The sequence below is a fragment of the Gadus macrocephalus genome, chromosome 17 (assembly GCF_031168955.1).
Source record: "Gadus macrocephalus chromosome 17, ASM3116895v1".
Lineage (NCBI taxonomy): Eukaryota > Metazoa > Chordata > Actinopteri > Gadiformes > Gadidae > Gadus > Gadus macrocephalus.
Window position 1 is genome coordinate 4485031 of NC_082398.1, and position 24095 is coordinate 4509125.

At 47.1% G+C, this 24095-nt stretch overlaps 2 protein-coding genes across 15 annotated transcripts in view; both read right to left on the reverse strand.

The window, feature by feature from the left end:
- LOC132475549 (uncharacterized) lies at nucleotides 1–13653 on the reverse strand. Of its 13 annotated transcripts, none has more exons than XM_060076740.1 (22): nucleotides 12563–13653; nucleotides 12160–12232; nucleotides 11674–11712; nucleotides 11048–11104; nucleotides 10766–10837; nucleotides 9049–9108; nucleotides 8861–8932; nucleotides 8360–8419; nucleotides 8197–8268; nucleotides 7908–7973; nucleotides 7517–7585; nucleotides 7376–7423; nucleotides 7181–7249; nucleotides 6670–6768; nucleotides 6077–6154; nucleotides 5746–5799; nucleotides 5607–5648; nucleotides 5172–5264; nucleotides 4952–4991; nucleotides 4750–4795; nucleotides 2848–3265; nucleotides 1–901 (listed from the first exon to the last, which is right to left on the reverse strand). In XM_060076740.1, exons 2-22 carry the CDS (start codon nucleotides 12229–12231, stop codon nucleotides 407–409), a joined length of 2121 nt encoding a protein of 706 aa, XP_059932723.1. In that variant the 5' UTR covers nucleotide 12232; nucleotides 12563–13653; the 3' UTR covers nucleotides 1–406. The 13 variants fall into 13 exon arrangements, with proteins under 13 accessions (XP_059932723.1, XP_059932720.1, XP_059932719.1 ...); XM_060076737.1 differs by having other exon boundaries at nucleotides 9031–9108; XM_060076736.1 differs by having other exon boundaries at nucleotides 5740–5799; nucleotides 9031–9108; nucleotides 12680–12813.
- Nucleotides 12910–24095, reverse strand: part of si:cabz01007807.1 (uncharacterized) — a 16622-nt gene continuing 5436 nt past the window's right edge. Inside the window, exons 7-32 of one of the 2 annotated variants that reach the window (XM_060076715.1) lie at nucleotides 23530–23583; nucleotides 23368–23427; nucleotides 23033–23068; nucleotides 22853–22906; nucleotides 22415–22465; nucleotides 22218–22277; nucleotides 22063–22119; nucleotides 21917–21979; nucleotides 21652–21783; nucleotides 21215–21277; nucleotides 20820–20879; nucleotides 20145–20210; nucleotides 19995–20048; nucleotides 19699–19758; nucleotides 19274–19366; nucleotides 19108–19155; nucleotides 18846–18941; nucleotides 18171–18242; nucleotides 17950–18054; nucleotides 17800–17847; nucleotides 17577–17645; nucleotides 16821–16889; nucleotides 16282–16321; nucleotides 15873–15930; nucleotides 15179–15524; nucleotides 12910–14289 (exon numbers count right to left, since the gene is read on the reverse strand). In XM_060076715.1, the coding sequence (XP_059932698.1) occupies nucleotides 13885–14289; nucleotides 15179–15524; nucleotides 15873–15930; nucleotides 16282–16321; nucleotides 16821–16889; nucleotides 17577–17645; nucleotides 17800–17847; nucleotides 17950–18054; nucleotides 18171–18242; nucleotides 18846–18941; nucleotides 19108–19155; nucleotides 19274–19366; nucleotides 19699–19758; nucleotides 19995–20048; nucleotides 20145–20210; nucleotides 20820–20879; nucleotides 21215–21277; nucleotides 21652–21783; nucleotides 21917–21979; nucleotides 22063–22119; nucleotides 22218–22277; nucleotides 22415–22465; nucleotides 22853–22906; nucleotides 23033–23068; nucleotides 23368–23427; nucleotides 23530–23583 (2319 nt within the window). In that variant the 3' untranslated portion in view covers nucleotides 12910–13884. Of the gene's footprint in view, nucleotides 14290–15178; nucleotides 15525–15872; nucleotides 15931–16281; nucleotides 16322–16820; nucleotides 16890–17576; nucleotides 17646–17799; nucleotides 17848–17949; nucleotides 18055–18170; nucleotides 18243–18845; nucleotides 18942–19107; nucleotides 19156–19273; nucleotides 19367–19698; nucleotides 19759–19994; nucleotides 20049–20144; nucleotides 20211–20819; nucleotides 20880–21214; nucleotides 21278–21651; nucleotides 21787–21916; nucleotides 21980–22062; nucleotides 22120–22217; nucleotides 22278–22414; nucleotides 22466–22852; nucleotides 22907–23032; nucleotides 23069–23367; nucleotides 23428–23529; nucleotides 23584–24095 lie in introns of both variants that reach the window. The other variant, XM_060076714.1, reaches the window with a different exon arrangement.

Consider the following 24095-nt stretch of genomic DNA (forward strand, 5'->3'; position numbering starts at 1 on the left):
TAACTTCAAACCATTTATTTAATTGCAATTCAGAAAACATGTGCATAAAATGTCAAATGAAACATACTTCTATGATGGCAGCTAAAATACAGTTAAAATATATTGCTAAAAATATATGCCAGCTACAACATCTGTTCCAAATGACAATCTTCACAGTGTAGGCAGCTAACGATCAATACCCTGTAACAGTCCGATTTACAACCGAGGAATAATGCAATATAACTAGTAAAACCCTTCCATTGATAAAGTCTCCTTCAGCGTCATGGAACAGTGGTTTGAGCCGGAACGCATAGCCGGCATTCCAGCGAATAGTCAGTTTTGGACATTCTTGCGCCGTCCTGTACCTTCGGCCTCCTTCAACCAAGCCAACCGCCTACCCTCCCCCACAACCCAAACGTCACCTCTCCTACTCCTCGAGCTCGATCAGCTTCTTCACGCTGGACCTCAGCTCCTCCTCCTCCCCCTCATCATCGCCGCCCTCCCCCTCCGCCTCCACCTCGATGCCGTCCATGGTCTTCTGCAGCTGCTCCTTGATGCGGTTCAGCTCCAGCAGGCCTCCCTGCAGCTCCTGGCACACCTCGCGGATCTTGACGGCAAACTCCGTCTTGGCGCCCTTCTTGAGCTCCATCGAGTCCTTGGCTAGGAAGAAGACGTCCAGCGCCAGGAAGAGGCCCGACATGACGCCCGTGGTCACGCTCATCACCTGCGCCGCCTTGGCCGCCACGCCCGACACGCTGAGCACCTGGATGGTGCTCACCAGGCTCTCCGTGTTGATGAGCAGCGCCTTGCCCGCCCGCCCGCCCTCCTTCACCACGTGCTTCACGTTCTGGTTCAGGTGGCTCCGGGTGATCACCTCGGCGTACGTCTCAAAGTCCCACGCCTCCAGGGCCTCCATGCCGTCCTGGAGCGCGGGGAGGGGGGGGGTGTAATCAAGAATATGTTCTTTATGAGAACCATGCCCCTATACCTTTGTGAAGATGCATTGCTTCTCTTAGAGATAACATGTTCTTTATGAATGTCACACCCCTGTACCTTCATGAAGATGCATTGCTTCTCTTAGAGATAACATGTTCTTTATGAATATCACACCCCTGTACCTTCATGAAGATGCATTGCTTCTTTTAGAGATAACATGTTCTTTATGAATGTCACACCCCTATACCTTCATGAAGATGCATTGCTTCTTTTAGAGATAACATGTTCTTTATGAATGTCACACCCCTGTACCTTCATGAAGATGCATTGCTTCTTTTAGAGATAACATGTTCTTTATGAATGTCACACCCCTGTACCTTCATGAAGATGCATTGCTTCTCTTAGAGATAACATGTTCTTTATGAAAATGACACCCCTTGAATTCAATTCATATATGTGTAAGCTCTCTTGAAGATAAGCTGTACCCTCTGAATCAGAAAGTACAGGACAGTAATAAGAATTGATTACAAAATAAAAAGTATAAACCATGACTCTTAAGCTTTAGAACAACGTGGGTAAAATGACTCCATAACAGGAAAGGTCTTTGCGTACCAAGTCCGATCTTTTCTCGACCAAGTCGGATATGGATTTAACACTGCACTATACACACGTGCAGAAACGTATTATTGCAGTCCGTCATATTTGTCTAAAGTTTGCAAGAGGCCGTAGCTACATTTCTAAATTTTTTTACTAAATTTTTACCAAAAAATCTGTTTTTGACATTGGGATGCAAGTCCCTAAATGCAAATCCAAAAGGATATTGATTGTAATTTCAGGCATCTTGCGAATACCATAATCGTCTATTTTTCGAAAAGGAAATAATATGGACTTATATAGTTTAATTTTCAATTTAAATACTGGATAACAGGATCTTCCATACTGTTAAACCCTGATAACAGTTTTATGGTGACAGGATTGGAGGTTCATTGCCAAAAGCCTTCACTATGTAAGAATAAATGTGTTCGAAAAATCACGCAATATCTAGCAGTGCTTTGGTACTTCATGAATTCAGTGTCCAGGTGTTTGGGAAGGAGAAACAGATTTAGCTAATTTGCTTTTCATTCAAACCCTTTCATCGTCTACGAAATATTCAAAATACTTCATAGACATTAATTTGCGGTGGATCTCTTTCATGTAAATTACTTAGACACTATAAGTGGTATCTTTAGCTGCACCCAAAAGTAAGACGCAGCTTTTCCACAAGCAGATCTTTTTCCACAACAACACCAAGCGGACGGGGAGGGACAAGTCCCACAGCAAGCCCGCCCCGATCCCCCCCACACCACACCCACCCGCAATACCCCCCATCCAGCCCCCATACATCCCCCATGCATCCATCAACCTCCCACACCCCCACCCCTCATCCACCCACATTAACCTCACACCCCCACCCCTCATCCACCCACATTAACCTCACACACCCACCCCTCATCCACCCACATTAACCTCACACCCCCACCCCTCATCCACCCACATTAACCTCACACCCCCACCCCTCATCCACCCACATTAACCTCACACCCCCACCCCTCATCCACCCACATTAACCTCACACCCCCACACAGCCTCATCCACCCACATTAACCTCACACCCCCACACAGCCTCATCCACCCACATTAACCTCACACACCCACCCCTCATCCACCCACATTAACCTCACACCCCCACCCCTCATCCACCCACATTAACCTCACACCCCCACACAGCCTCATCCACCCACATTAACCTCACACCCCCACCCCTCATCCACCCACATTAACCTCACACACCCACCCCTCATCCACCCACAGCACCATCCTCATCACCCCCCCACACCCATCAACCTTGAACACCCATACCCACCCTTCACACCCCTATCCCCCCCCCCTCACCTGCACGAACTGCAGGCAGTCGCTGATGTCCCGCATGCTGTCCTGGTAGTCCTGGATCATCTTCTCCACCTTCTTGCGGTCCGTCTTGGAGTGCACCGTGTCCGTGATGTTGGCCGACGCCGACACCAGGCCGCCCGCCGTGGCCACGCCGATGCCCACCGCCGTGACGATCAGCGACGTGCCCATGGTGAACGGCGCCAGGATGAGGCCCGTGATGGTGGTGACGGAGCCCGCCACGCTGGCCACGCCCCCGCCCACGCTGGCCTTCACCGTGCGCTTGTGGAAGCTGTCGGCGTCGTCGGCGAGCGCCAGCAGCTCCAGGATGTGCGTCTGCAGCGTGCCGCCGCGGCGGTTGAAGAGCCGCACGAAGAGCCGCGCCGCCATGAACACCCGGTCGGCCGCCTCCTCCACCATCTCCCTGGGAGGGGGAGAGAAGGGGGAGAGGGAGAGGGGGAGAGGGTGAGGGGGAGGGGGAGTCGGTGGCTCATTGCTTTGGATGGTATTTACTGTTTGTTTTGTGTGTTCAAATGGAGAGGGAATTTTTGTTTTTCCCCGTCATTATTTGTTTTTCTTTTGTGTATAGAAATGTCCATCTTGTCACTGTGGTATTACCCGCAGGGATTTGTGAATACATATGTTGAAAATCAATAAGAAGATTTAAATATAAAATGGAGAGGGAGGAAAGTGTGTGATGAGCATAATGTATTACATTGATTTCTTGACTATTGATCATTTTGTGTTCGTATTACTTTTTGAGACAATGTAAATTGCGAGGGGAACTGTGTGTGCATTAGATGGATGGGACTGGGAACCTTTGTGTTGTTATTTTTTATTTCATTTAGAACTTTGAAAGTTTAGTTTGAGAGAGCGCTGGATGCGTTTCATCAGCAAGAGACCGAGATAGAAAGAGTCAGAGAACACGCGACAGATAGAAAGAGTCAGAGAACACGCGACAGATAGAAAGAGTCAGAGAACACGCGACAGATAGAAAGAGTCCGAGAACACGCGACAGATAGAAAGAGTCCGAGAACACGCGACAGATAGAAAGAGTCCGAGAACACGCGACAGATAGAACGAGGGAGAGCAAGGAGCGGATGGTGAGAGCGAGAGACAGATCGAAAGATGGAGAGAGCGGGAGAGAAATACCAGAAGGGTGATGAAACGATAAGATCAACTTCAGTATCATCATTTGATCATTATTGTTTCTGTAACGTTTTATTTTTTCCTCATTCTGTAAAAGTCATGCTGCAGCCTATACCGTGAGTCGAAAACTCTTGAAATTTTCAGGTATGGTTACCAATAAGCCCCTCTACCCCCTACCTAAATGTGTGGTACTGCACCCAAAGGTGGCGCTATTGTAAAAAAAAACATGAATTAGACTTATTTCTCCTCACCAGTTTGACCTGGACTCAAAATTATTTCAGAATATTAATCTCTAGAATCAGACGCATTTATAAAACCCTGGTCTTCTGCTCTAAAATGTTTACTTTTCCCACAATTTCATAGAAAAGCCAAACGTCCACAGTCTCAACCCATTTTGCCTATATGACCATTTTGTTATAGTATAACTACCATACGGCTATCATTACCATTGGATACCATTGAAAGTGCACATTTTCAGATCTATACTCTTAATTTAATTCACTTGTGAAATGTGTGTGTTCCAGCGAATACACACATTTGTGTGTTATTTGTCATATTTATACATCTTCCATTAGTGTGTTCTTGACTTTTAATTTTGCTCGGACCCCGTTAATCACCGCTTGCGGTTATATTTATCAATATGACTAGGTAAAGAATAGGGTTAAAGTTCACCGAAAGAGCAGGGTACATACTTTGAGACTAGACTTGCAAGACTAGCAGGGTAGGGGAAGAATGTCAGTTATCTCCACTTCTACTTACTCCTCCGCCGGCGTGTCCTCGGTGGACTGGTTCCACTCATCCCATCCTGTCAGAGCACATGGGTTCAATCACTAACTCCATTTTACCAGCCATGGTCAATGAATGTCAGAAATGGTCATCTCAGCTTTAGGCATAAACAAAAATACAAAACGGCGCAGCAGAGGGCTGAGGGATAAAACGAGGAGGAGATGAGGGCATCTACCCTCGACGGTTCTCCACCAAGACATCAGGCCCTCCTCATCCTGCAAACAGGGCACACGATGTAAAGTGAACACAAAGGCATTTGCTTCGTAGAGACAAAATGGCGGCCAATATGGAGGACGTGGGGTAAGCTAACGTGATGGGATGCTACAAAATGGACGACAGAAAAATCCATCGAAAGATGGGACTTTTTCAAACTGGTCCGACTTAATAAACCGTACGTCGAGGGGACCCAAGGACTCGTCGTCGCCGGGCTCTGGGGCTTCGGCCAACTGCAGGGTCTGCACCTCCACCACCTCCGTCACCTCCTCCGCCTACGGACATTCACAACACAACCACGCACATGTTGCAGCCCTACCAAATACACGGAGGCCCACATTATCCATGCATCGCCCCGAGGGAGAGTTCAGAATGTGGTGTGTTACATTTACATTTCTCCCCGTTCTTGTTCCAAAATGTGTGATATTACCTTTGATTGGGCACAGGTATAGTATTGTCACACATACAGACCTTATCTTCACAAATATTGTTATCGACACAAATATTCATGCACTATCTACACATGCACACACCACATTGTTTACAGAATGTTTGAGGTATCATCCCGCAGACAGTCTGATCATTCAGTCGGTTGTGGAATGCTACTCATTTCAAACCTGAGCCAAGAGTGGTCCGTCATCTAATCCGGCGGACGAGGTCTGTGTGGGGAGAGGTGCACATTGTTAAGAGGTATAAAAGAAAGTTGCTATGTTTTCCCACGGCCACCCACACACCCACACCCACACACACCTCTACCTTTGTCCCTGAACTGAACAAGGCGGCCGGAAGTATTCTTTTTATCCTGAAAGTCTAGAAATTGGAGAGGAAAAAAACCAAAAAGGTCAATCCTTCATACTGCAATTCAAAAAAATACAATGGCCGTTAAGAAAGGGAGTGCAGAACATGATATCTATTTATTGTGGAAGCGTAACAGAGTGGAGAAATAGGACTTGGAACAGGTTCTTCGCAAACAGAAAATAGCTTTATTTGTGCGTGGTGTTATTTCTTTGCAGGATGCCTGCGCAACACTCCGCACACAGAGAATTCTGCGAATATCGAAAGACCAGTTTGGGCTGGTAGAACGTACCATCGTCTTCCTGGGTGGCCCTTCCTTTGGTGCACTCCTGAAGGCGACACTCCCGCTCTCCTCCGCATACCAGACCGACTGGAAGAGTAGGAAGAGTTTCACCGGCAAGTTTCGGCTCATGTGATCCCGCGTATGCTGGGATATCATTAATACCGTACTCTGAAATAAGACGAGCTTGGGACGACAACTAAGGAAAGCAATGTGTGTGTGCATTTATGTAGCGCTTTTGACCAAAGCGCCTTAAAATATGGCCTGACATTCACCCATTCATTCACCCATTCAAAACACGGAGGGCAGGGTGAACCATGCAAGGTGACAGCCAGCTCGTCAGGAGCAGTTAGGGTACGGTGCTCTGCTCAGGGACACCCCGACACGCCGTCATGATAAACCGCAGCAGGACACGTGCCGAGGGTGTGTGACGACCCCGAGCCAAAGGGCTGTGGTGAGACATTGTCCTAGGACTGTTTGTAGTCGCCCCCGGGGGCAAGAGGCCCCCCCTGCTTCATTGCTGACATGCCTCGAACACGACCCCCCCCCCCCCCCCGAGAAAGCCACGGGCTAAAAAGGCCCCCGGACCCCTTAACCGGCCGTACGTGTCTCTCAATGGAGCCGTCGTCCAGGCTGCCGGAGTCGGAGCTGGAGGAGGAGTCGCTGCGGAGCGACGGTCCCTGGCGCCCCACAAAGGCAGCAGGCTGCCAGGGGAGAGAGCGAGAGACAGAGGAGAGAGACAGGGAGAGGCAGATTGGATGCATAGTTTTCAAAACGCCAGGAGCCAAGTGACTCGACGTGGGCCCCACGCCCTCGCCCGAGGACGTTTGTTTACACGCCCTCTCCACGCCCTCTCCCGTTTCAACCACGTCTCCCGTGGTTGAAACGCCGTGCTGTTCCAACCACACCTTTGTATCGCTCAGACAACATCAGAATTGTTATTGTATCGTGTCACCGTTGCTGACTTAAGAGATCCATCACCTTGACCAAATAGTGTACAGAGGATAACAAGGCAAACAATTGGGATCCAAATTCAACGAATATTCAACTTCAAAGGTGCGATTCCAATAGTAATCGCATCGGTCATTCTGCCGATACACACGAGAGCGTCTTTACTTCTCCCTCTGCAGCCGATGCCTTAAAGGGGTTGACTTTCTGCATCATTCCTTGAAACGTCCCAGGGTTCTAAAATGATTGAAAAAGGAGACACAAGGCCCATGACATTTAAATCTGATGTATCTCATTCAAAGTCTATGTAAATGCATTCCTCGCACGGAAATAATGGCTGAAAGGATAAGTCATCGCTGGTACCCGTTTTGGCAGTTGCTGATCTACAGTGTCGGTTGAAACTTCAGACGTCTGGGATAGGGAAAAACATACGCGTTTTGATGACGTGCGTTTGAATTCGGATTGAATTAAAATCTAAAAATGACCTGAAGCTTAAACGTGTACCTGTTTTTTAGTGGTGTTGTTGTTGTCGGTTAGACTTCCTGTGCTGGACGAGAGATTGTCGTTGGAGGACTGAGTGCGAGGGGATAAATAGACCAGAGAAGAAGATTTTACTATTAGTAAGGCCACGGTTTGATTTGAAGAGGTCATTTCAATGGTTGCCCCTAAATCAAGGAGGTTAATTTACGGGGCAGGGTGACCCGTATATTAACCCTCTGCGAGCTTAATTAGACGCGTGTGCCTTGAACATATAGGTGGATGATGTTGTGCGTTTCGAGATTCAAAAGAGTTGCATTTTAAGAGCCGATGGCCCGACTACACTTTTGAAATGTCGTGCCGAAAGCAGAGTGATAACTGCATTTAGGTACACGTCTTGCATGGGGACGGGCGGTACCTGGGTCTTCACCGTGGATTTGAAAGGGTTCACCTTCTGCATCATCCCCACAAACACTCCGGGATTCTGGATAAGAATAATAAAAATGAATTCTAATTGAATGAACCCCACAGAGGAGCTACACTGAAATAGATCAAATTAGAAGAAACCTGGGTTTGAATGGCTAAGTTTGATTTGGAGAGTAAGAGCTCGCCATGTGCATTAAAGCACAGTGCGTCACAGCACTGCCGAGCCTAACTGCAAACGCACCCATCTTCATCCTCCTCCTCCTCCTCCTCATGTTACACACCTGGGACGGTTCTGAGCTCCCTCCTGGCTCCAGTGACTCAGAGGACGGCGCTTTGGGGACCGCTGAAGACGCCTGGGTTCAAAACAAGACTTTGGTGAACCTTTCCATTGGGGGGGGACGGACGGACGGACGGACGGACAGAGTGTCTGGAGGGGGGGGTTACCTGAGAGGCAGAGCGGAATGGGTTCATCTTCTGCACGGCCGACTGCAACCGGCCAGGGTTCTGAAGACAACACAAGACAATATGTCCGTCATTAATACCGGATGGGAAGTTCAGTCAAATGCACAGCAGCTGGTTGACCTGTTCACAAAAGGCCATTGTGGGACCGTAGGGGGGAACACAGGTGTGTCTCATGATGTCAACGAGGGGCACGCCTACTGACCCATAAGCCACGCCCACTATCAAACCTCTGCGATTAAAAAGCCTTTTCGTAGTACGATTAAAAAAACGTACAAACTTTTAGACCAGGCAGACCAGAAGGCAAACGGGCGGTTTTTCAAACAGGACAATACTTTCGGTAAACACACAGCACTTCCTGTTGTCACTTCCCTCTAGTCTACGGAGTGAAATACCCAATGACGAAACGCCAGCTGCCTCCCCATCTCATGTGGTGCAGGTTGCATTCTCTAGGCTGGACGCATTCCACGCATTCCACACACACACCTGGGGAGAGTCCGGACAGCCTCCCTGGTCCAGGGACCCTGACGAAGACGCTCGCGTGACCTTGGCTGAGGCCTGCGATCGAGAGCAAGAAAATCATTCACAGAAAACCTAAACTTAATTTGCCAAGCGTCGTTTATGGAACGAGCAGGGGGGCTGGTTTGGTAGTTCACCTGTTCAGGTAGACGCACCTGTGGTGTGGACTTAAAGGGGTTGACCTTTTGGATGACCCCCATCAGTTTGCCAGAGCTCTGAGGAAGGAAAGAACGATAAATTTGGTTTCCTTCGACCTAGAGGACCTTTGTTTGGCTTGAGAACAAAGGAACATATAATTATATCGAGGCAACGGAATGCACATTAAAGTGCAAGAGGAGAACGAACCACAACATAGCAATAACAACTACCAAGCCCTTTGAAAACAATGTGACCAGTGGGGTATTCCACAAACAGAGGTTTAACAAACCGAGTTAACACTGAACTCTAGGTCGATTGACCCTGTGTCAAAAAAACCAGAGCCGTCGGTTCCACGGTACGGGTTATGCATTAGTTCAATCAACAGGGTTGTGCGCGTCCACGCCAAACCTATAAAGACGTGATGTATGGATCATGGAAACCCGGATCGAAATGGCGAAACGGGCCGCTTATTTCAATGAAATGGAACTCCAGGTTCTCCTGGAGAGCTATGACGAGGAGAAGGCCTCACAAGAAAGGGGAACGCTAAAGCCTCTGCAACCCGGAGAACCAAAGCCTGGCAGCGGATCGCTGAGCGCGTAAATGCGTTAGTTAAATGTCAAAAGCTTGATCCTTAATATTTGAGCCATGAATCTATTAATATCCCTGTTAAGCATTCTTAACGTTCCTGCCACAATACCCTTTTCTTCTAAAAAAATATGTACTCCGATGTCTCCCAAGCGGTCAGTGGATCAAGTAAAAATGAAGTGTAAAAACATACAAACTGGTAAGCTTTTCCCGCCATCGTATTGGTACATTTTGTCAGTCCAGCATTTAAATTGTCATACCATATTTGTCACTCCTGCATTTAAATAATCCCTTATTTTTTTAAGCCAATCGTAAAGAGGCCGACAGTCGGCAGACTGGAGCTGGCAATATTCAGGGCGCCCTGGCATGGAGGGGGTACCTGGAGGTACCTCCTCAGAGAGTCAGGGTCCATGTGAGGGTACCCCACTGGTTGAATGTAGGTTTTTCTGTTTTTCTTGTTTTTTAGATTCTGTTTGTCTTCGAAGTAACACATGCACACCGTGTGCATGCCACAGCGCAAATGTTCCAAATGCTTTTTTTTTGGTAACTGGGTAGAAAACCTAAAAGTGACAATTCATCAACTTCCCAGATCAAGATGGATTAGTGCTTGTAATAGAGCCACCGGCTACGATCGAACATTCTCCAGTGGATGTAAGTCCGTTAGGACTATTTTATACTTTCTATTGTAAGCGCCTCTCGGCATAGTACTCAGCCAATATTGCTCTTTGTATGATAGGAGGCCCATGAAAATCTTGGTCCGGATGTGGACGGGACAGAAAAGACTGAGATGTGTTCAGTATCTCCAATATTATAGATAAAACAACCATTTTAGGGTTACCGCAAACCCTGGGTTAACTTACCCGGTTATGTGATAAAACCGGCTTTGTGGAATACCCCACAGAACATCTTTATGGCTGAGTTGCAGTTACGTAAACTAAACGCCCTGCGCAGCTATGCACAGAGCATGAAGCCTGGGGGAAGAGCGGTGGCTACAGGCTCAACTGTGACACTGAGAGTGTGAAACGCTTGCGGAACTGGTTTCTCGTGTACCGCGACACTCGTACTCAACCCCGGGGACGTTTTGGGAACACTGAATTAAACACCCGTTTACTGCAGTGTGCACCTGCTCCCATGGCACCCAGCACCCACCTGTGTGGCCCCCGCCGTGGCGTCCAGCTGGGGAGGCTCCTGTGAGGCGGCGGCTTTGACGGTAGAAGAAGCCTGGGGCCCAATCACACATTAGCACTCAGGTTAAAGGTTAAATGGTGGCATATCTTTAGCAGTGAAGCGGAAATGTCCTTGAGTAAACTACACGCACACGTGCACAAAAACGCACACTCTACTTGCCAACAATGCAAAGCGGTTACGTGGGAGATAAGAAGGGTAGGATGTGATCAACTTGTTTTGTTTTTTTAACTGGCCGTGAGTTACCTGAAAGGTAGATTTGAATGGATTGACCTTCTGAATCGCCCCCATCATTCCAGACCTCTGAAATCAAAGTAATCGCACGGAAATGCATGCACTAATTTCATCGATGATTTATCATTCCCAGTAATCAATTCAGACAATTGATTGAACCGTGTCCTCTAAATACTTTGTTGAGATGGAATTGAAAGAATATACATCAAATCTGAAAATGGCTGAATAATAATCCCCTTTTTGTGTAACTGTGAACGGTAGGCTATAGGATTCATATATGAGGGCTAGGCTAAATGTGTAGTCTATCATACGTTATAGTCCGAGTTATTTTAACGTTTCAAATGGTAGTGGACCAACGGCACTAGGAGAGCTTGAGTATCCGTATATTATTATATCAGTATATTAAGTATTAATGTTTTTGGTACACTATTTTTGACATTTTGAAAGATCATTTTCACTGCCCCTAAAAAGGCCCACTAGTGTTCAATAATTGTTTCAGCTGATTATAGAAATCAATACATTTGATAAATTAATAAATAAATGAAAGGTTATAGACAATCAAGTTCTTTGTGTGACGTTGCATAAGACGTATGAACACGGGTTCATTCCTTCATTCTGACACACACACACACACATACCCTATTGTTCGTAACAACATCGTCCGTGACGTCATTGTTCTGAAAAAGAAAAAAATGAACAATTCCAACTTAATAAGATAGACTTTATTGTCATTGTACAGTCACCTATACAACGAAATTGGGAGTGCCAACTGAAGGTGCATTGCACATACAAAATAAATAAATAAACAAACAAATAAACGAGCAATTTAAGTTAAATAAGTTGAACAAGACAAGGACAGGTGATGTCAGAATAAATAAGCACCAACATGAGAATACCCCCCCACCACCCCCTACTGTTTGTACTGTTTACTGTTTGCACTGTGCAGTATGGACAAACAATACCTTCTGGCCCCACTCTCCCTCCCCCTTCCCCATATGCTGTGTCTGGCTGCCCATGTTTATGATACTGCAGGTTGGCGCCAGTAAACGACACCCAATTATAATGCAATAATAATACCACCATCTGGGGACGAAAGCCTACTGTTCTAAAGCAGGTTCACGCACCCTCTCGCTGGGCCTGGGCGGTAGCTGTGGCGTAGAGGATGACGATTCGCTGCCTTGATCTCTCCGTAACATACTGGTGGTCAATGAAAACAGACGATGAGTATGTTGGTGATGCAATGCCGGGTGTCTTTGACACTCATCACATGGTTTGACTAAATAGTCGCCAGTAAATCAAGTTGAACACGTCATTGCCAAGTTCCATTCTTTCCAACACAAAAATAGAGATTATACGTCTTTTTCACGCATGTTCGCTTTCAGTCGCGACTGCAGGAATGTTTGACGCACCCGCACCGTGACGCTACTTATTAAAAGTATTGAACTCAAGTTCAAAGTTATGGTCTCGTTACATTGTGTGACTTCGGACGGACTTAAAATGGAAGTGGATGTGAAAAACAACGCTGACCTTGCTTTACTTCTCTTGTCTCTTCCAACTTGCTTCAACGTCAACTGATGAAGAGAAAAGGCAGCAAGGCAAAAGGGGGACGGGCTCTGATTTCAGAACGAAACAAAGTTCATTTACCTTCACAACTGGAACAATGCGCTATATTGGACCCCCAATGCCAACAAATACCGGCTTGATTTTGTAAACGGAGGACTTTGAGGCAGTATTTCGCTTCCCTAAATAATGCTCATTCGCTGCACCTGTGTGGGCGTGGCTTAGCATTCCTATGAAGTCCATAGCCTTTGTTTAGCCGAAAGGAGTGTCACTCAGGAATTGATACGTTACCTTATATATTCATAATACACAACTTTACATTTTGTAAAACGTCACTTTATTACATAATAAATTGTTTTTACAAATAGAGTTGCAGGGTATAAAGAAAGACGTTGATTTAGATTATAAAACCACACATCGCCCATAGAGAATAGACAGCATCACCCGTGTTAAAGAATACTATTTTATAATTATAAAGTGAAAGCGTCGTGTGCAAAACAACTGTAAATGATAAAACTCCAACCCCAAAAATAGAACTTTGACATAAATAAACAAGCTATAAGTGGCACCGTAAAACAATAAGCGGAACTGAACCCAGTGTACTATAAATAAATCATATTCCTTCCAGACAATGGGTGATTACATGTTCTTTTAGTAACTTTCTAAAAAGGTTATAATCATGGTTTGCAAGGAACTAATATAAACTAAATGGGGCCAGTTTCAGAACCAGCCAAGCCAGATAAGGGTTTGGCCCCGTAGATATTCCCCAACGCCCGATTTGAGTCACACTCCGGCACTCCTCTGATCAACTATACTCAATTACACCCCATATACGTAAACCTCCGACAATAATTAGATCCCTACAGGAACAACAGGTACTGCGCCCAGTGCGTCTCTGCATATACTTACGAGTAGGACGGGGTGGTGTCATACCTCAGCTTAGCCAGTAGAGGGCGCTGCCGGTCTAACTATTACCAGACAGCAGCCTGCACATGAACCGGGGGGAGGAGGAGGAGGAGGGTGGCGGTGGAAGGGGTATGGGGTTAGGGGTTAGGGGTGGTTGTGATGGTGGTGGTGGTGGGGGTATAGGGCTAGTAGTGATTGAGGGTGTGGCACTAGGGGTGGTAGTGGTTGTGGGGGTGATGGTGGTAGCGGTATGGTGACGGTGGTGGTGTGATCGGGGGTTGATGGTGGTGGTGGTGGTGGTGGTGGTGGTGGTGGTGGTGGTGGGGGTAGGGTGGTAGGGAAGGGGGGGGGGGGGGGGGGGGGGGGGGGGGGAACACCACCCATCACACCCCGCCGGTGGCGTCCTGCAGCTCCTGCCTGATGGCGCTGAGCTCCACCAGGCCGTCGTTGAGCTGCCCCACCACCCCGCGCACCTCCGTCACCAGCTCCGCCTTGGCGCCGCGCTTCAGCTCCCGCGAGTCCTTCACAAAGTACTTGTCCATGCCCTGGAAGAGCCCCCGCAGGACCACCACCGAGTCCTCGGCCAGCGCCTGGGCGCGCGCCACGGGCTCGTCCACCTGGCCGATGGTCTGCACCGCCCGCCGCACCTCCCAGGCGGCGGCGTAGTGCTGGTTCCCCGCCCGCAGCAGCGGGTGGCCCCGCAGACGGTACAGCCCCTGGCCCACGAAGCGCAGCACCCGCCCCAGGTCCAGCAGGAGGGTCTCGTAGGCCTTCAGGAGCACCTCCAGCTGGGGGGGAGAGAGAGACACAGAGAGAGAGAGGGAGAGAGAGAGACACAGAGAGAGAGAGACACAGAGAGAGAGAGACACAGAGAGAGAGAGACACAGAGAGACACAGAGAGAGAGAGACACAGAGGGAGAGACACACACACACACACACACACACACACACACACACACACACACACACACACACACACACACACACACACACACACACACACACACACACACACACACACACACACACACACACACACACACACACACACAGACAGACAGAGAGAGACACAGAGAGAGGGAGACAGAGAGAGAGGGAGACAGAGACAGAGACAGAGAGAGACAGAGAGAGGGAGACAGAGACAGAGAGACACAGAGAGAGGGAGACAGAGACAGAGAGACACAGAGCGAGACACACACAGAGACAGGGAGACAGACACAGAGACAGAGACAAAGAGAGAGACAGAGACAGAGAGACACAGAGTCAGAGAGATGAAGAGAGACAGACACAAAGACAGAGAGACACAGAGAGAGAGAGAGACAGAGACAAAGAGACAGAGACAGAGAGACACACAGACACAGAGAGAGACCCACAGACAGATGGAGAGACAGAGAGAGAGAGAGACACACACACAGAGAGACAGAGACCCACAGAGAGACAGACAGACAATCAATAAAGTGGTTAACCAAGGAAATGACCCACCACACCAACCCATTTCCCATCAGGTGATCAGACATATTGTTTGGTATTTGTTGTTCAAGGGGGCGGCTTGTCTAACACGTCGTTCTTTGAACCGCTAAGACAGGATTTGAATCGGTGCTAATTAATTCTAACAAAATCAAGACCAAGACCGCTACAGACGAGTGCGTCTGTAGCGGTACTCGCGAGCGCGCCCACCTTCTTGCGGTCGTGCATGTTGTTGACGTTGTCCGAGATGGAGGCGGAGGCCGAGGTGATGCCGCCGGCCGCCACCACTCCCACGCCCACGGCCGTGAGCAGCAGCGAGGCGCCGAAGGTCACGGGGATCAGCGCCAGGCCGGCGATGGCGGCCACGCCGCCCACGGCCGTGGTGGTGCCGCCCGTGATGCCGGCGATCTTGGCCTTGCGGTGGAAGCTGCTGATGTCGTCCATGACGGCGTGCAGCGCGACGATGTACTGCCAGAGCAGCTCGGCGCGCTCCGTGAACACCTTGTCGAACACGCTGAGGCCGCGGTGCACCTTGTGCGCCAGGGCGGTGAACGACCTGGGGGGGGGGGGGGGGGGTTAGGATAGGACCGTAGCTGTAGAGGCACAATGCATGTTTTTTCTTTTTTATACTGTCAATAATGTTAACGTTTAGTTTGGGTGTACATTTCTACTGTGTGTGTGTGTGTGTGTGTGTGTGTGTGTGTGTGTGTGTGTGTGTGTGTGTGTGTGTGTGTGTGTGTGTGTGTGTGTGTGTGTGTGTGTGTGTGTGTGTGTGTGTGTGTGTGTGTTCTAAATTGTGAACTATGTTCACAATTTGTATATTTATTCATTATCTTAAACCACAGCGACAGACGAACGCTAGATGGAAAGGGGATTGGCAAATCATTTTTGGATTTGGTCCTACTTGGTCTCGTCTTCCTTCATGTCGAGGTCCTCATCGTCTGAAGGCACCTCGTCCCATTCTAAACACACAAACAGGTTGTAGACGCATTCAGTAGACGCATACAATTATGAACATACCACACACACAATAGGGTACAAACTAAGAATACAAACACACCACACCTCATAGGGTACAAACATACCACACCTCATAGGGTACAAACATACCACAAGCATTAGGGTACAAACATACCACAAGCATTAGGGTACAAACATACCACAAGCATTAGGGTACAAACTAAGAATACAAACACACCACACCTCATAAGGTACAAACATACCACAAGCATTAGGGTACAAACATACCACGCACGTACAAACATCGAATAAAAACAGGGACGTGCGTGTTCGCACGGGTGTGTATCACTCACGCTCCACTGTGTTCCACCACTCCATCAGACTGTCGGTGTCCTGTAACACAAACCAAAACCAGTACAACGACCAGTCACCTGCAGCTCTTCCTCGTGATACCATGACGACAGAGCTATTCACACGCTGGTCATGTGCTCACGCTCTCTAACACACACACACACACACACACACACACACACACACACACACACACACACACACACACACACACACACACACACACACACACACACACACACACACACACACACACACACACACACACACACACACACACACACTGTTTCAACCGATCATGTTGCTGGGGGCTACGATCTTTAACGCAACACAAAACTAACACTAACTCTGCCAGCAGTAGGGAACTCTAAAGTAGTGCCTGTAAGGGTTTCAGATCAACATCGTGCAGACGGGTAACTGCAGAAATACACTTATTAAACTATGTTGGACCGCTGGTTCAGAGGTTCTGCTGTAACACAGTAGGACCACTGGATCCCAGACTAACCAGCAGCATCGACAGGGGGCTGGGAGCAACACTCACCCCATCCCCCTCCCCCTTCTCCAGCCCAGCCATAACACGCTCGTCCCTCTGGGCGGACAACCACTCCGCCTGGAGAGAGAGTGAGAGAGTGAGATAGAGAGAGTGTGAGAGAGGGACTTTTATTTCAAAATAATCATTGAGATGATCCAATTCAAAATGAGAGAGGAACACACAATGACACCAAGAGGCCATGTTGTCTCGTTAAACAACCAAAATTTGAAAACCCGATCACGTCAAAGGCCTTCAGAATAAAAGCAACTTTACTCAAATGAATGGCAACAAAAGATGACTCATAAGAAACCCTTATGGTATAACCCGCCTGTCACATGAGGACTAAGTATGTATCTCGGGGCGTGATAAAGCATACCTGAATGATCTTAATGATGCGGCAAACAAAGACAACTGGCACACTATCAACTGAGGCAGGAATGCCTTCTCTGTCGCATATTAAAAGGTCTTCTGTGTTCACACAACACTTTTTTTTTATTCTGCAGTACCGGGATTTTCCAGCTCCACCTTCTACCTGCATGTGACTGATGTCCTCATGTGATTTCAGATTTGACATGCATTTCATAAAAATGTTTAACAGTCAACAGAAGGGAAGTTGAATATTAAAGATTGGCTCTCCGGAGTTTAAGGTTTTAGAAGTTAGAAGTTTTTAGATTTGATTTTGAACGCTTTGAAGTCACGCAGATTATCGGGGTGCTAAACCCTGACTGGTAGAAGCTTCTAAAAAATGCATGTGGTGGTCCGTACCGCGGCAGCCTCGGACTGGAAGTAGTCACTAGAGGTGGCTCCTGGGGGGTCCACATCCAGGGTCCCACTCTGGATGGACACCCGAGGACAAATAGAAAGGTGAGAAGAGAATTAAAAACCAAGTGACACATTGGAAATACTCAAAGAACTACCCGTGGCAACTGTCAAGCGCTTTGCCTGCACTTTACTTGAATTACCTCTGACTTTAGACCCTTTGACTTACCTTTGCTTTGTGCTTCTTAATCCCTTTTAGTTTGGGCAACCTCTTATGCTAAAGAAAGTGAAAAAAAAAAAAACGTAAAAAAAACGTAACAGCAATATAAACCAAAACGGAAATATTTGTTATATTTGGCTTTACGAAGAAATTCAGTACGGGTTTTGAGTGGTCCATCCCGTTCTCCTCCTCCTCGTACGGCCCCCAAGGGCTGGGGGGACCCCCTTCACCCTGTTGGTAGTCTTCGTCCTCCAGGAAGGAGCCCTACCAAGGAACACAACACCCAAACGTCTCACATCCACCTGAATGATCCGTCCTAATATACAGAAATATCATCTACTTCAAGCTTTAATCCAAGCTGTGGGACTGGACTCAGGTACCATGGGGGATGCGTTGAGGAACACCTTCTTCTGGGATGGCTTCTGTTTATGACTTTTGTGTTTGGGATATTTCTGTAGAAAGAAAACAAAACTGGTTTTATAAAAGTCATAATTTGACTGAGACAACATACGTTTTCTCCCCTGCAGGATCGATAAAATAATATATTGATTTTATATTCCAATGACAAGACTAGGACAATAACACAGATAAAGCGTTGTTCTAGCTTGTCTAGTCCTGATAAGAACTTGTGGTTCAGTCAGTCACTACAAACAAGCCTCTGTGTTCTCCCTAAACCACATCACCAGCACGATGTATGCCGTTGATGAGTAACACTGCTTCAATCTATCTAAGATGCAAGAACGAGCAACCATGGCTGAAGGCCACATATTCGACCACCAGGTGTGAGTGTGATTAGCCGTTAGAAGCCGTTTTGAAATTCTGCCTCTTCTGACATCAAAGCGGGCTGATCTACCCAGCACACATCTTGGTGTGCACGTCCGCTTGTGACATCAGAAGAAGCCGATTTTCAAAACGGCTTGTAACGGCCGATCATACTCACACCTGGTGGTATAATATGTCACCTTTAAACCGAGAGCTCTGGTTTTAAACACACAAAGCGGTGAATCTGCAGCCTGTTCCTTGTCGTCCAGGCAAGGGTTGACCGACAAGTGTACCTGTTTGGCGTAATCCATTTCCTTCTCCTCTCCATCCTCCCACTTCTCAGAGAACCCTTCTGAGCGATAGGGGCTGCACTCCTCCAGCAGGTCCTCCTAAAAGCAACAAACGAAAATACATGAAATTAATGTTTATGATGCGTCAGAGAGGCGCCGATGCGATGCCCACTTTCATAAGCTACTGCGGGAGCGTGCGGGTATTGCCAAATTAGGTCATGATGTAGATGAGCGATGACATCATCAACACGGGACGTCTCGTTACCTTGGAGCTTCGGCGCTTCACAAGGGGATATTTAGACACTTGGGTTTTCTGTCGATAATGGGATGGAAACAAAATAAAAAACACACAATGAGTCAAATAAACATAACAACGTAGGTAACGTAAAACGCGTTCTGCAGAACAAAATGGACAAGTGTCCGGTTCTTACCGGTCTGCAGTCCTTCATTTCGTGGTGGAAGTCGTCTCCGTTGAGTCCCGCCGAAACGTTGGAACCGTAGTAATCCTCTTCCAGGAACGCTGCCTAGTGCACAAGAGTACAAGTACCATCAAGTACCGGCATTACCAGGCGGTATCTGGAGTAGCATCTGATGATACGATACATCTCATCAATCCTCTAAGTGTTGGGCATCGCACTAGTGCTTGGTTGTGGACACTGGGCATCGAACCCGGCACCTTTAGACTGGGAGTCAAACACCAACGTATCCTTGGTCATTTACAATTACAGTTGAGCATACAGTTGCCAAATAACAATATCAGTAAAGAAAGAAATATTTTGGGAAAGAAATATACACATTTTATTTTATCCAGGGGAGTAATTAAATTGAAAACAAATGGAATATGAAGTAAAAATACTTTGCCAGTAGACTGAGGAGTGTAGATATTTGCAGTGTTCAGGTCCTCGAACACATAGCCCTAAGAGAAGTATTCAAATGATTTAGGCAATGTGCATGAACCTAGAGAAACCTGTAGTTTGAATGCAGTGGTCGAGAGAAACGATGACATCTGAATGCAAGGTCACACACACACACACACACACACACACACACACACACACACACACACACACACACACACACACACACACACACACACACACACACACACACACACACACACACACACACACACACACACACACACACACACACCTTAGAGCCTCTTTTGGGCGAGTAGCCGGAAGCCCCTTTCGATTCCTCCTCTTTCTACAGGAAACGCATTGATTAAAAACTGATCGTTAACATCACAAAGCACAATGAAGGACGGATGAATTCAATTCAGATTTAGACCGAGTCCTTTACCGCCACTCTGCTGATGGCGAAACCCCTCCGAGGAACAAACTTGATTTCCAATTTGTTTTTCTTCTTCTGCGAGACAAGAGGAATTTTACAATTGTGCAAGTATGTCAAACATTTTAGCATTCATCGGAGTTCAAAACTACCTCAAATGGTTGGCATCAAGATGACTTAAAGAATTCAGCTAAGATGAGCGCTATTCAAGCCATTTGATTGGCTGGAATTAATCACACAAAAGAGAACTCAATACGGCGATTCCCTGGCACTAGTGGAGGGCGCCCTTAGAGAGCCGGTGCACCCACTGTTTCAGCTGGAACTCCAACACTGAGATTTGAGTTCACCGTCTCTTAGGTTTGTTTTTCGTGATTTAGGCTTTCGAAACATTTTTGAAACACCTTTTTTGTTTATTTCGGAGCAACCTTTATGGCCACACTAGTGCAGAGACGGGAACCCGGGAGGAAAAACCACGACAAAGAACCAAGGGCTGGATTTGAACCTACGACTACTAGACCTTTCGTCGACATGCCAAGTGCACTAGCGGACCGCGCCTCCATTCCTCACCTAAGCTTGCTAGCTAATTATAACACCAAGCCCTTCATGCCTAATCCCTGTGTATTGTAAAGTCTAATCATCCAATTAAACAAGCTATACAATTAACCAGATATAGATGAAACAACATACAATGTCACCGTCGCTCGTCCCCTTCTTCATACCCTCGTCTTCATCATCCAGGAGCATACCCTAAAATTGACCGAACACACACACACACACACACACACACACACACACACACACACACACACACACACACACACACACACACACACACACACACACACACACACACACACACACACACACACACACACACACACACACACACACACACACACACACACACACACGACATAATCTATCTACTACAGTGAAAGTTTTTCATTTAATTGTTGTGACAGTGTAGGCCAGGGGACAGTGGTATATATATATATATATAGACATATAACATGTAAATCAATATCTATGACTGTAGTGGAGCACAGTATACAACATGTGTATCAGTACTTCCATCAGCTCACCTCAGACCATCGCCGCGCTACGGAGTCACTCTTCTGAACCTTCAGCCTTTGCACGTCCTCATCCTACCAAGGAAGAAGAAAGCAATGAGTTTCATTATAGGATCGTATTGATATGACCCTGATATCATACCCCCATATTGAGGATGTAGATATACTTGTGTAAATAACTTGTGAACACAATGACCGACCTACTGTGAACTGATTTTAAATGTGTAAAAAAAGGTTTAAAATATGTTAAGTACATTCAACAGAACTGAACTTCCACACGACCTGCAAATTTATATCGACTACCAATCGCAAATCATCAGACGATCATAAAAAAATATTTTCCGTTAAAGAAGAACGCAATCGCCGAGAGACATCACATTTTAATTGTGAACGTTGGCCATTTGAACTCTGACTCACTGGCTTAAACACCTTGCGTTAGCTTAGCTTACCTGCGTTTCCTGACACCATCGGCTGTCGTCCCATTGGCTGGCATTCACCTGGTCGCCCTCTGCCTTGCTGTGGAGGACAGACGCCTCGGAACCCTTGCGGACAAAGGTGCCAAGCCGAAGCTTGGCCTTACTCTTCTGGAGAGAGAGAGAGACAGAGGGGGAGAGATAGAGAGACAAAAGGAGATAAACACAGAGATACATTATTGATGATCAAACTTCAAACAAACATTTTGTTATAGTTGAGAATTTTTTTTTAAACGCTAACCGGCTTGTGGTCCATTTCCTCTTCCATCTCATCTTCGTAAAGGCTAGTTTCTGGAAAAGCCTCCTGGAAATCAACATGGAGGAAAATTAATACTGGAAAAAGATCATTATGGTGGCCAAGCAGCACTGTAATTAAACAGCACTCACCATTGAACTCTTGGAGAAGGAATAGTCGCTGATGTCATCTTTGTCTTCTTTGTCACGCTGAAAGATGAAAACATTAAATAAAAGAAATATGTTTTTTATAAAAAATAATAAATCTAGAGATAGTTGTGCATTTGTGTTGTTTTTTCATATTTCACCTTTGACGCCCTGAGAAGCGTTTCACCTTTGCCTTCGTTTGACACATTCCGATATTTATCCTGGTAACAAAACATTGTCATTAACGGGGACACACACACACACACACACACACACACACACACACACACACACACACACACACACACACACACACACACACACACACACACACACACACACACACACACACACACACCTTGAGCGAGCCTTTGAGGAAAGTTGACGTTCTGAATTTTCTTCCTCTTTTCTGTTAAAAAGAAAGGAGACCATCGTTAAAGCTTTGTTCTCGAGCTCCGTTCCCATTCCTTCCCCCCTGTTGCTATTGACATCTGGGGTATGTTTTTCCCTTGACCTCTGGAGGGGGGAGGGTTAGCGGGTACGGCCTACTGTGATGAAGTGCAATACGAATAAAGTTGACATGAATTGAACAAGAAAAAAAACGACGCGTTTGTGATCTCTTCTGGGCCTACGTCAGTGTGATGAGGTGTTACGCGAATAAAGTTTCGGAAAACATGCAGGGACAGTGGATGGAAGCTAAACGAGTGAGTGAGTGAGTGAGTGAGTGAGTGAGTGAGTGAGTGAGTGAGTGAGTGAGTGAGTGAGTGAGTGAGTGAGTGAGCGAGCGAGCGAGCACCTTCTCAGGATTGTCCAGAGGGCTGTAGCCATCTCCATCAGAGAGACCGTTCACCTGTTGGATTAACCACCTCAGTGTTATTGTCCTGCCATTCATGAACATCTTTTTTTTTTATTATTATGCGGTTCGTCGCTTATTAACATCCAATCGAACTCTGCCCTTGAGCAGCAGAGGGCTCACCCTCATTGATTCTCTGCGCAGCCGGAAGGTTCCAGACTAGAGGGAGATGGCGACATGGGGATCAAATTACACACATAGGATGATCTAGCTATATCTACTGGGGACCCGCTCAAACATCAATTCAATTATTTTAAACACTATTTAAATATCATAATACACTTCGTTTGTAAAGCACCTTTACAAATTGAAGCAACAAACAATAAAAAGAATAACAGCAGGGTAACGTTAACAAGCGAAAGTCTTACTGGGTGGGAGGGGATCATTCTAATACGGAGGATCTAAAAAAAAAAAAAAAGACTACAATCACACAATGAACGTAGTAAGTGGAGTCTGACCGGTTTGAATTCGGGGTCCAGCTGAGGACTGTCCTCGGGCCAGTCTTCAACACATCTCTCCTAGGGGGTGGCGATACGGGAAGGATTAATGAGGGTCAGTAAACGATCAGCAATGTACACCAACAAGAGAAAACATTTTAAATCAAAGCAGCAGCAACCGACCTGGCCGTTGAGCACAATGTCCAGATAGACCACGTCCTCTTCAGGGGGATCCTTCTGGAAAACAAAGCAAACACACCAGTCTATCCACTGTCCACCGTACAGGCTTATCAATGAGATCACTGTACCCCACCAGAGACCTCCACTGTACCCCACCAGAGACCTCCACTGTACCCCACCAGAGACCCTCACTGTACCCCACCAGAGACCCTCACTGTACCCCACCAGAGACCTCCACTGTACCCCACCAGAGACCTCCACTGTACCCCACCAGAGACCCTCACTGTACCCCACCAGAGACCTCCACTGTACCCCACCAGAGACCTCCACTGTACCCCACCAGAGACCCTCACTGTACCCCACCAGAGACCTCCACTGTACCCCACCAGAGACCTCCACTGTACCCCACCAGAGACCTCCACTGTACCCCACCAGAGACCTTCACTGTACCCCACCAGAGACCTTCACTGTACCCCACCAGAGACCTTCACTGTACCCCACCAGAGACCTTCACTGTACACCAGAGACCTCCACTGTACCCCACCAGAGACCTTCACTGTACCCCACCA